The sequence below is a fragment of the Simochromis diagramma genome, unplaced genomic scaffold (assembly GCF_900408965.1).
Source record: "Simochromis diagramma unplaced genomic scaffold, fSimDia1.1 OVJJ01000365.1, whole genome shotgun sequence".
Taxonomy (NCBI): Eukaryota; Metazoa; Chordata; class Actinopteri; order Cichliformes; family Cichlidae; genus Simochromis; species Simochromis diagramma.
Genome location: NW_024387230.1, coordinates 237,119 through 249,094, shown reverse-complemented (window position 1 = coordinate 249,094; position 11,976 = coordinate 237,119). Strand labels below are relative to the sequence as shown.

The window sequence follows — 11,976 nt, the reverse complement described above, 5'->3', positions numbered from 1 at the left end:
ATCACACTCACCAAGCGTACTCTAAGCCCCAGATCTAGGTACCCTTGCTACCCAGACCCAGGTAGTGTTACCCTTTTTCCCTGGGGTGGAGAGAAGAAGACCGCCCCAGCTCGGCAGCAGCAGTGAGGCCCCACTTTCCAGACCCCGATCGGGCAGCCAACTCCTCCTCCTAGCCCCCCCGCTCCAGCGGGCCGCAGAGAACGGGGGTGAGAGAAGACTCCAAACCTCCCTCCACCCGCTCATATGTAGTGTTGAACCATGTGTGTTCTAAGGTGCATTTAAAACCCAGGAGGGCATGGAGCTACCTGCCAGAGAGCAGCAGGTAAGCGCATAGCCCTTCCTGATAGCCCTCAATGTCTACATGTATTTAAAATTGAGAGGTGGGCAACGACGCCAGGGGTGAGGTTGTACACCCTGATGGTCTTTTGGGTACCGTGTAGCGTGCCCACCCCCAAGATCCTATATGTATGTGTAATGAGAGTGTGAGTAATGTGAATGTCTAAGTTGTGGGATAAAATTGAGGCACAGGCAGCCAGAAGGGGACAGAGGGGGGGATGCCTCCCCTGCACCCTGGTGACACACCTTTACCCCAAGGCCCTGCATGTGTGGGTGATTGTGGTGGAGCGGGAAAAGGGAGGCAGCTGGAGATGGGGAGGGGAGGAAGGGAGGGGCAAGTGACCCCTCCCTGGGGCCAGCTCCCCCGCTGACCCCAGTAGGCACCCCCATACTCTGCAACCCGCCAGGGAAAGGGGGGCCCTAGTTTGGCAGCGCCGCAGAGCCCAGGACAGCCCACCCGACCCCACCACAGAGAAAACTGCACCCACCCCGTCATCCACTCATCTTCCAGACTACACAAGACAATAGACGCCCAGGCTGAGATCTTCCTCCACCTCTCCTGTATCTCCCCCTCCTGCAGAGTGAGTTCCTGAAGAGAGGAGACCTCCTGCAAGGCCTTGTGTGGTTGATGAAGAGAATGTGCATTAAAGGATACGCTGTGGAATTGCCAGTACCAGTATGATAGTGTATCCTTCCTACTATCCTGCTAAGTTTTCTACCGACTATTCTCAACCACTGAACAAAACCCAACATTACAAGTGGCAAGAGGGACTCTCCCTCTCAGATCATTTCATACACCTTAATGAGCAACATTTTATGCTTCCATCATAGCTAAATGAGCCCTCGTCAATTTGGTCATATTTGATTCATGTCCTGAGATTCATCTATTCAACAAAAGATGCAAAACCAAAAAATGTTCTAGATGTAGTAAAATCTAAATAATTTGTCAAACAGAGCAACCTCAGCCTCATTTCAAATAATATGTTTAAAAGACATTATCAAGCATTTTTAAGTAGAAATAACTTTATCTTTCTTCATCACAAGCTAGCTGGTGTTGTCTGTAAAAAGGCCTTTAATCAGTAGGTAAAGTTCTAGAATAAACCAGTAAAGTGTAATTATCAAAAATAACCCAGTGATTTTTAGAGTGTTGGAATTCACTTTTTGCTTACCATGTTTTATTTCATAGTAGAGGAGAAATCAGTGATATCTGATCAGGTCACAGTCTAGTTGAAAATGGCAGTTTCAGAAGAATAATGTGGCTTCTTCTGAAGCGTATCTTCTACACAAACAATTGGGTAAAATCTTGGCCCAATATTTGATCAAAGCTAGCGAACCTATGACCCAAAAGGACTATTCAAGCCAGGGAGTTAATTAAAGAACCCAGCACATCGCCAACCCAACTCTTGAGTCACGACTTTTAAACCAACATTTAAACTAATAACCTACGACTTTTACCCAGAAGTTGTTATAAAAGTAACCCAGCATGGTTTTATTATGTATTTGCAGAGGTTTTGTGAAAAAAAGTTCAGTTTGTGTTTAGAGGTTTGTGAAAAGGGTGCAAGGTTGTATCTTAACAATTATGACAATGTACAAAAGCTTTAGCAAAATATTTGGTTATTTCTGAAATTTAGCACTATTAGGTGAAATTAAAATTTTGGGAAGAGGGAAGCAAAGGAGGGGAGACTTATTTAAAGAGAGACCTCATCATGTGTGTGTTTTTTTTTTTTTTGTGTGTGTGTGTGTCTAATTGTATGCTCATGTGTGCTCATGCCATCAAAAGCAAGAATTAGATGGAGGACACAGAAGCAAACAGCATCAGATTAAAAATATTAAAGTAATTTCAAGAGAAATTGGTGTAGTTTCAAGAAGATTTATGCGTGGGTTAATCTATCAGTGAGTTAATCTAATCAGTGAGTGTTTAAAAACTGAACTCCAAGCTTACATAATGTTACACAAAAACACAGATACTCACAGACCAGTTTGATTCAATGCTTAATAGTTTAATGATGCAGAAGAGAAAAAAAGTTTTGTTTTTAAGTTTTTGCTAAAAGCATTCTTTCCATTACACATTTCAATTGCTCCTTTTAAAAGACACAATCACACTATTTTATGTCACTTGTCGCTTCATTCCTTATGCATCGTTACAGCAAAAGAAAAAGGTAAAGATGTGAAAACAGATATTTTGAGTGATATATGAGAAGATTTCTTTCTTTTTCAGATGACGTGCCTTCATGTCAGCCCAGGAATCATGACTTACTCTTAATGCAGACAGAAGGGAATCGGTCCCGGCAAGACAGATCATTCATACACAGGTCTCCTGTAAGCACCAAAAATCAACTTTTACCGAAATTTTTGTTGAATGGACACAAAAATATAGAATATATGAGAAAAATGTTTTGTTTTCTTTTTGGTTTTATGTATAATGACAATAGCACTTGTATATATTATTTACAATTTTATACCTGGAAAATTCATTTCCATGCATTGCTCGCTGCCCAAGTTGTTAGGCTCCCCCCGACACCAGTTTGCGTATTGGAAACGTGTTCCATCGATCCAAAACCAATAACCCTCCTACAGAACAGAAAAAAGTAAAAAATAAGAAATCGTTTTTTAACGAAACTACACTTTAACATTATACATCGACTACCAAGTTTGGACACACCTTCTCATTTATTGGTTTGTCTTTACTTTCACTACTACCGACATTGTAGATACAAACTGAAGACATCAAATATATGAAACAAGATATATGGAATTATATGGAAATGGAAAAAAAGATAAGAGTGAAAAATAAGTAAAATATCCAATGGATAGATTTATGTTTTAACTGGCAGACTGGCATACCTGTTGACCATCAGAACCACCAATCCATGTTCGTCCATTAGTTCTACTCCCACTAAGTATCACCCTCTGAATCAGCTGGTATTCCTCAAGGCTCTGTACAGATGCAAGGTTTGCACTCATGGTCTGACAGTTTCTCTACAGTAAACAAAAAGACAGAAGAGTTACAGAAGATTTATAAAACAACCTTCATGATTACACCACCACAAACATACAAATAATAATAAAACATACTAAGAAATATTTACATTGACTGACAAAATTATTGATTTTAATTATCTGACCTTTTATTAATAGCTTACAATTCAACAAGCAATAAAAAGTAAAGTTTTTTAATAATTATTTTATTGAAAGGACTAATGATTAATACATTTACAATCATTTATCATTCAGAATTATTTCATGTAGTTGATGTTGGTGGCTTAAATCATTTACTGCAATAATTAGCATTATTTTTATAAATTAAAAAAATAATATTTGCTATTATAAGCTTGGATGCATATTTCACAGTACATATAAGAACTGGTTTTAATCGAAGCAAAAATTGACAGGTGATTTATCCATGGCATAAATTGTAGGAACGGAGAAGGAAGGAGGAACTGGAGACTTTAGTTTGTTTGCTTATTTGTTTGTATTTCTTGTTTACTAATATATTGTTACTGTTTACTTGTTAAAAAGTAAAGCCATATATGACATATATACATATTAGAACAAATGACAGCATTATTAAAATTCAATAAATGATAACATTAACAATGATCAATACATACTATTATAATTTTAGACAAATTTTAACAGTACATTGGCTTTGATAACATTTTACTAATTGTCAATATAAAAATGTTTAATATAATATTAAAAAAATATTATTGTAAGGTCTTATCCAAACATTAAAGAATCAAAGAAACACAGTCACAGTAACTGGTGAGTCCTGATGTTATTACCTGAGCATCACCCCAGGGTAAGGGTGTAGAAACATAGAAGTAACATTTGTTGTTGGACTCAGTCCAACCAGTGGGACATGAGGACTTCTTGAGAACATAGCACTCATCTGAAGACAAAGCAAACATACTGTGTGACAAAATGCTGACTCAATTCCCCCTTTACTGGAATAATTATAATTATGGTCATTAACTTGTGTTTTATTGGCAATAGTTTTACTTTTCAACAAATTTCAACTGGAAAATGTGTCATTTTCTTCCTTTAGATTTCTATTTTTGAAAACATGTATTTAAAAATAGATCTTATTATTTGGACAGCTGTATATAGCCCATTGACATGCACAACATTCAGTATGATACTAGTAGGCTAACATAGTTTTATACTTACCCTGAGCAGCGGTCAGAGCCATCATTGCACAAAGAAGTGCAGATGCAGTCAGCAGCTTCATGATGATATTTAGTGTCTCTGTAAGAAACACATTAACAAAAGTGATTAGCAGTTTGATAAAGAAAGGATAGAAGATCCTCAGCATATTTGTAAAATACCTGTCTGTAGAATGTCTTCTCCTCTTTCAAGTGTCAGCCTGTAGCTTAACCTCTCCAGTGTAGAGATGAGCACTTATATACACTTTCTTATATTTACATTTCTATACCAGGAACAAATGCACTAAAAATACTTAAGTATGTTTTGATTCCATGCTTCACTACCCCTGTCTTTACCAACCTCACGCAATTCTCTCCACCCAGCTTGAATTTCATGGATGTTTAATTTCATTTATTGACTGCTGGTCAACAAAGATGTCACGCTCCTGGGTCTTTGGCCCAGTGTAAATGTGTTTGGACTTTTGATTCTGGGTTGTTTAATGTTCTATGGTTAAGGTTCTGTTCCTCGTTTTGGTTTACAATTGTGATCCCTCTGTTTATATTTGTTTTCTTAGGTCTTCTTAGTTTTGTTTTCTAGTCTGTAGGTTTCTGTTATCATGGAGCACGGAACAGGGGAGTTTCCATGCCCCATGTTTAGTCAGCCTTATCCCATCCATTTAGTCTTGTCTCTGCATTCGGTGTTCTCTTTCTCCCAGTCAGTCTTGTTCCCATGTATGTTTCTCCACTGATCTCAGTGTCACACCCAAGTGCTTCATGGTGATATCGGAGTATTTCTATAAAAAACAAAATACCTAAAATGGGTAACAGATCAATAAAGAACTTTGGACAGCCATAAAATAGACAGTTCAAAAAGAAGGAAACGAACACTTTGAAAGCAAATCAGATTTGATACGATTTGATTTGACAAAGTTTCATTGCAGCAACTCAAAGAAAAGCGTCATTTACACATAGCATAACATGGCTTGGTCATTGTGATGCACCAAGCAAGTTACAGCTTGGATTGAATGATTTTAACATCAACTGAAAAAACTGAAAATGTGTTTGTATTTGTAAATATTTGTAAGTCCATACAAGAAGCTGATTGTGAGAAAATGTATCATTTATCCTACTACAGTTTACACCTTAAAAAGAAAGGTCATGAATGTGCCAGCTCTGGAGACCATCTTCACCTTTATGGGAAAATAGTTAGTTGTAGATGGCAAGTTGTCATGAGAGAAGTATCATTATAATATTTGCTGTAATGTGAGAGTGTTTACAAAGTCACTGTATCAGCCACAGACTCACTTCCTCATGTGCTACTGTACCAACTCCCATTAAAAAAACACTGTTGGCACCATCAGTCACACATGAAACTGTTGTTTCTTTAGAGATGGGTGGATGTTCAGTCAACACCCTCATCAAATACCACTAAAATTCAACAGGGTTTTGTTTTTTTTTCAGTTTTCTTATGCTTATTGTTGTTTGTAGCATTTTGAAGTTTTTATTTGATTTGTCTCTTTTTTGTTTTGTCTGCAATAATGAATGAAGTGATGCTTCCATAAATAATGGAGAGCAGAAAAAAGTTTCACTAGGTAGCTACAGCTTCTGTCCTTTTGTGATAGGTTTCACTCTCTCAAAACAAGTGTAATGTTTGTGAAATGCTGACTGTTCCTTATTGAAATATCAGATTTTTTTTTCTGTTACTAGGTCATACTTTGTATTTATTGAGGGTGTAAAATCATATTGGATATATATGGACTACGTAATGTTAGGAAATAATGGATGTCACGTAGTTTGAAGAAAACCGACGATTTTTGGGAAAAGCCTAAAAATCATTGTCAAAAAATGATGCAACAGGAAAGTCCATTTTGGAAAATTTCCATTTTATCTTATCCCTTAGCATTTAATTACTTCAGTTATACCAAATAATAAATGACCATCTTATTGGTCTCTTTTTAAGGTTAGTGTTGGAATACAAACATTTTGGGTTAACTGTAATGAAAACACATTTAATGCATAAACCTAAATTGAATTTATTATGAATATAGGACTATAGATATGTCGAAATAAGTACACAATAGTTAGTTGAATTTTCAAGTCAAGAAATGAAATCAAAAAGATCATGACATTTCTAAACGTATTATTTTTTAAAGAATATTCATGTATTAGTGCATTGAACAAGAAAAAATAAAACAAGTAATCATTGTTCTAATTATGATTTTTACGGTAATTCCTACTTTCTACTGCAATCATATATTCTTACAGAATTTATCATGAAAGAAAGCACTAAGCATTCATTTGAGAGTTAATCTTGGACAGCCAGAGCACACTTAGATTTTGGCAAGACTGGATGGACATGTCAAATAGTGCACAGTTAGTGAATAAGGCCAATTTCAAATGTCTGCTGTAATCCACTAGGCTAATGCTCTTACACTGAAGATTTATAATGTGATGTTTACAGGACCCATAATTCTCTCCTTCTTCTCTTTTCAAGGAAATCCCAGACACCCTTCCAGAAGACAGAACTCTGCTGATGACTAATGATGAAGACTGCAGGTCCTGTTCAGATAGAGGTCCCAGTGGATTCAGGTCAAACTAAAGAGCAAAACCAACTACTATTTCTGGCACTCGAGCTCAAACACAGTTTGACCAATGACTGTCTTGAAGATATCATGAAAATCCTTAATGTTGTTGGTGGCAGTGATTCAGCATGCAGGACAAAATATTCATTTTACAAAGCTTTTGATGATACAAAAGACATCATGAAAATCTGTTATGTGTGTGAACAGGGTAGTAGTATAATGTCAGCTGAGCTGGACCAAGTTCATTGTGTTCAATGCAACATCACCTATGACAAAGCAAGTAGGTTTACCAATAACTTTTTCATATAACTCTCCTTGGAAGATCAAATCCAAAATGTCTTGAGAATGCCAGGAATTACAGATGAATTAATAGGAAGGTAAACAGAAACATCTACTTCTCTCAGTGACATTTGTGATGGTTTTTTGTATCAGAAAGCTTTAAGTGGTTCAGAAACGGCCCTTCAAACCCTCAGCTTAACATTTAGCTGTTATGGTGTGCCAATTTTTTTTTTTAAATCTGTTTTATGCACCATTAATGAATTGCCATTGAAAACAAGACAGGATAATGTACTCCTTTGTGGACTATGGTTTGGGGATGAGAAGCCTCACATGAGAAGTTTCTTAAAACCTTCCATTGATGAGTGTGTGGACCTACAGGACAGTGGTTTCACATGGGAAAATGACAAAGGAGTTTCTGTCAATACAAAAGTAATCCCTCTAATTCTAATGAGTGACTCAGTTGCCAGACCTCTGATCCAGAATTTTAAACAGTTTAATGGTGAACATGGATGCTCCTACTGCCTTCATGAAGGAAAGGAAGTTGAAAAAGGCAGAGGATCCACTCGTGTATATCCTTTTCAGAAGGACATTCAGCTCCGCAATCAGGAACAAACTAATGAATTTGTAGAAGCTGCGCTACAGTCTGGTAAAGCTGTTATGGGTGTTAAAGGGCCAAGTATGTTGTGTAGACTTCCCAGTTTTGATATTATCGAAGGGCCTGTCCCAGATTATATGCATTCAGTACTTTTGGGTGTGACAAGAACTGTAACAGGGCTGTGGTTAAACAGTGAAAACCATGAAAAACACTGGTATATAGGTAGGTCTACAAAACTGTTAGATGAAATGCTTTTAAAGATTAAACCGCCATGTAATGTACCTCGTGTGCCAAGGTCTGTCACATAAATGAATTTTTGAAAGCCCACAAGTGGTATATGTGGCTCTTTTATTATAGCTTACCTGTACTAAAAGGTGTCTTGCCAGAACCACTACTGAATCACTGGTCTAAACTAGTCAAGGGAGTATCCCTTCTGTTGGGCGAAAATATAACTAGAAAGCAGATTACTGAGTCTGAGGCACTTCTAACAGATTTTGTGAAAGACATGGAGGTATTCTATGGGGAAGCTAATCCGTCTTATAATGTCCATCTTTGCCTCCATTTACCAAGAAGTGTAGTTAACTGGGGGCCATTGTGGGCTCGTTCCGCCTTTGTGTTTGAGTCTTACAATGCTAAACTACTAGACATGATCAAAAGCACTCAAGGGGTTGCACTACAGATTGTAAAAATGTTCTGGCTACAGAAGGCCTTACCATTTTATGGCCAGACTTTACTGAAAGATGCCTCAAATGAATGCAAGGAGATATTTGAATCTCTAACAAGACCTAAACAGTTAAAAGATGTAACTCACACACATGGTATCACTGCACTTAATCATCCTAAAGTGCGATTAATTAGGAGGGATGACTATATGGCACTGAGTCATTATGGGGTACAAAGGAGCAGAGTAAAGTACTTTCAACGAATCATTACAGATGGTGAGGTGTTTCACTCAGAAGATTACAGTCGTGTACTCAAACGTCATTCATTCACTGTTATGTTGAATGATGATGATCAAAATTTCTTTAACTGTAAACGATTTGTAATATGTCAAAATGAAAGTGGAGAGACGTGTTATGCTATTGGAAGATTCTATGAACGAGCAAAGCATAGTCTCTGTGCCTCAAATCCAAGTTATTTTGAACCAGTATCAAAACGTCTTGGACATCTTACAGGTATTCTTGCTGCAGAGATCAAATGCAAATGTCTGCTCATTCACACTGAAAAACTAAAAGTTAATTACATTTTTAGAAGCATTAATCAGTGTTTATTCTTTAAATGAGGTTAAACATGAGAAAACATGATTTTCTTCAGTGCCATGTGGTATTTTTCTGAAGTGATTTTAAACCAGTTCATTAAAAAAACATACATAATTAAACATTAAATGGCAAAAGATCAGATATACATTACATTAAGTCATTAAGTGCAATATTATATTGCATCATTAAAGGAACACTGACCATTTTGGAATCCATACAGCCGATTTGTATGGTGATAACACTTTTAACATAGCTTAGCATACAGCATTGAATCCGAAGGGACCGTGAGCATCGCGTTGAAAAATGACCAAAGACTTAATGGTCAAACTCAACTTTTTAACTCTGAGCGAGATGGAGAATGAGCCTATTTCCAAAAAAAGTGGACTGTTTCTTTAAGTACTATATTGTATATATTGTCAAAAACTAAAGTGTACATAGCAGTTGTTGTATTTTGTGTACTATATCACTGAGAGATAATTTCAAAGTCAAGTGAATGCTAATATTGTGTAATGTGAAATACTGTAAGCAAATGAATAAATAACCTAATTCTTGCCAGACCTTTGACGCTGTTTTGTTTGAATCCAGCTGTTTTTGCAGATGCGATGAGATGCAGATGTTGTTACTTTTATTATTATTATTGCACTAAATACATTTTAAATAAGGGATACTTTGATATACATTCAAATGTAAGGTTGGAAATGTATTTTCTTCAACGTAAATATCTTTTGAAATGTATTTTGGTTTGAAAGAAATATATTTTAATTTAATTTAATTAAATTTTTTTGAGCATCACAAATACAAAATATATTTACCATATATTTGAAATATATTTTGGCCAGGAAAAATGTATTTCTTTTTACCGTATGGGTCCACTCTTGTAATACCACCTGGTAGATGTATAGGACCATGAGTCTCTTCTGCTTGGTTATTTTTTTCTCCCCACTATCACAATGTGCTGATCAACAGGAATCATTGGGGGTCCTATTGTCAGGGTCTTCATCCAACATACTGGCCTGATATTACTCATGTTGTTTTAACTTTAATGGAATTCAAGACTCATGGATGCTCAGTTTCTTTCAGTTCATTTTTCAGACTTTTTATTTTACTTCAAAAGGTAGCTACACTTTAACCTACCTACAAAATAAAGATGAGCAAATGAGCCTAATTGAAAGCCGGGGAAAATCCAGCTCTGGTTTCATTCACATTCTGCTTCTTTCCTCAAGGAGCATTCCAGAAAGAGAACACAAATATATAAGTTAGGGGTGGGGCTCGATTAAAAAAAAAAACAATCTTATTAATTGGAGGCTTTGTAATTTATTAATTGTGATGAATTGTATTTAATGGCACAAGAAAATTTTTCCCCAGAGCACAAATGTTTTTTTTTTTATTTAAATAGCCATGAAATTCAAGCTGGGTGGAGAAAATTATGCAAGGTTGGTAAACACTGGGACAGTGAAGCATGGAATCAAAACATGATTCAGTGTATTTTCAGTGTGTCTGTAATAAGATGTAAATACAGGAAAGTGTATATAATCATTGATCTCCACTCTGGAAGTCAGAAGCTACAAGTTGATGCTTAAAAGAGGAGACAATATTCTACGACAGGTGTGTTACACATACAGGGAGTGCAGAATTATTAGGCAAATGAGTATTTTGTCCACATCATCCTCTTCATGCATGTTGTCTTACTCCAAGCTGTATAGGCTCGAAAGCCTACTACCAATTAAGCATATTAGGTGATGTGCATCTCTGTAATGAGAAGGGGTGTGGTCTAATGACATCAACACCCTATATCAGGTGTGCATAATTATTAGGCAACGTCCTTTCCTTTGGCAAAATGGGTCAAAAGAAGGACTTGACAGGCTCAGAAAAGTCAAAAATAGTGAGATATCTTGCAGAGGGATGCAGCAGTCTCAAAATTGCAAAGCTTCTGAAGTGTGATCATCGAACAATCAAGCGTTTCATTCAAAATAGTCAACAGGGTCGCAAGAAGCGTGTGGAAAAACCAAGGCGCAAAATATGAACTGAGAAAAGTCAAGCGTGCAGCTGCCAAGATGCCACTTGCCACCAGTTTGGCCATATTTCAGAGCTGCAACATCACTGGAGTGCCCAAAAGCACAAGGTGTGCAATACTCAGAGACATGGCCAAGGTAAGAAAGGCTGAAAGACGACCACCACTGAACAAGACACACAAGCTGAAACGTCAAGACTGGGCCAAGAAATATCTCAAGACTGGTTTTTCTAAGGTTTTATGGACTGATGAAATGAGAGTGAGTCTTGATGGGCCAGATGGATGGGCCCGTGGCTGGATTGGTAAAGGGCAGAGAACTCCAGTCCGACTCAGACGCCAGCAAGGTGGAGGTGGAGTACTGGTTTGGGCTGGTATCATCAAAGATGAGCTTGTGGGGCCTTTTCGGGTTGATGGAGTCAAGCTCAACTCCCAGTCCTACTGCCAGTTCCTGGAAGACACCTTCTTCAAGCAGTGGTACAGGAAGAAGTCTGCATCCTTCAAGAAAAACATGATTTCCATGCAGGACAATGCTCCATCACACGCGTCCAAGTACTCCACAGCGTGGCTGGCAAGAAAGGGTATAAAAGAAGAAAAACTAATGACATGGCCACCTTGTTCACCTGATCTGAACCCCATTGAGAACCTGTGGTCCATCATCAAATGTGAGATTTACAAGGAGGGAAAACAGTGAGTCTCTGAACAGTGTCTGGGAGGCTGTGGTTGCTGCTGCACGCAATGTTGATGGTGAACAGATCAAAACACTGACAGA

At 37.4% G+C, this 11,976-nt stretch overlaps 1 protein-coding gene across 1 annotated transcript; it reads right to left on the bottom strand.

Moving 5' to 3' along the window:
• Positions 1-2,315: 2,315 nt before the first annotated feature.
• Positions 2,316-4,718, bottom strand: LOC120746824 (ladderlectin-like). The gene is made up of 6 exons (XM_040052323.1): positions 4,665-4,718; positions 4,507-4,584; positions 4,122-4,228; positions 3,181-3,315; positions 2,799-2,907; positions 2,316-2,653 (listed from the first exon to the last, which is right to left on the bottom strand). Exons 2-6 carry the CDS (start codon positions 4,565-4,567, stop codon positions 2,583-2,585), a joined length of 483 nt encoding a protein of 160 aa, XP_039908257.1. The 5' UTR covers positions 4,568-4,584; positions 4,665-4,718; the 3' UTR covers positions 2,316-2,582.
• Between the last annotated feature and the right edge of the window lie 7,258 nt (positions 4,719-11,976).

Coding starts and splice junctions, on each gene's coding strand:
- LOC120746824 (XM_040052323.1), bottom strand. CDS start 4,567: ATGAAGCTGCTGACTGCATCTGCACTTCTTTGTGCAATGATGGCTCTG. Junction 4,229..4,506: donor GGCTCTGACCGCTGCTCAGG/GTAAGTATAAAA, acceptor CTTTGTCTTCAG/ATGAGTGCTATGTTCTCAAG. Junction 2,908..3,180: donor GTGGTTCTGATGGTCAACAG/GTATGCCAGTCT, acceptor TCTGTTCTGTAG/GAGGGTTATTGGTTTTGGAT.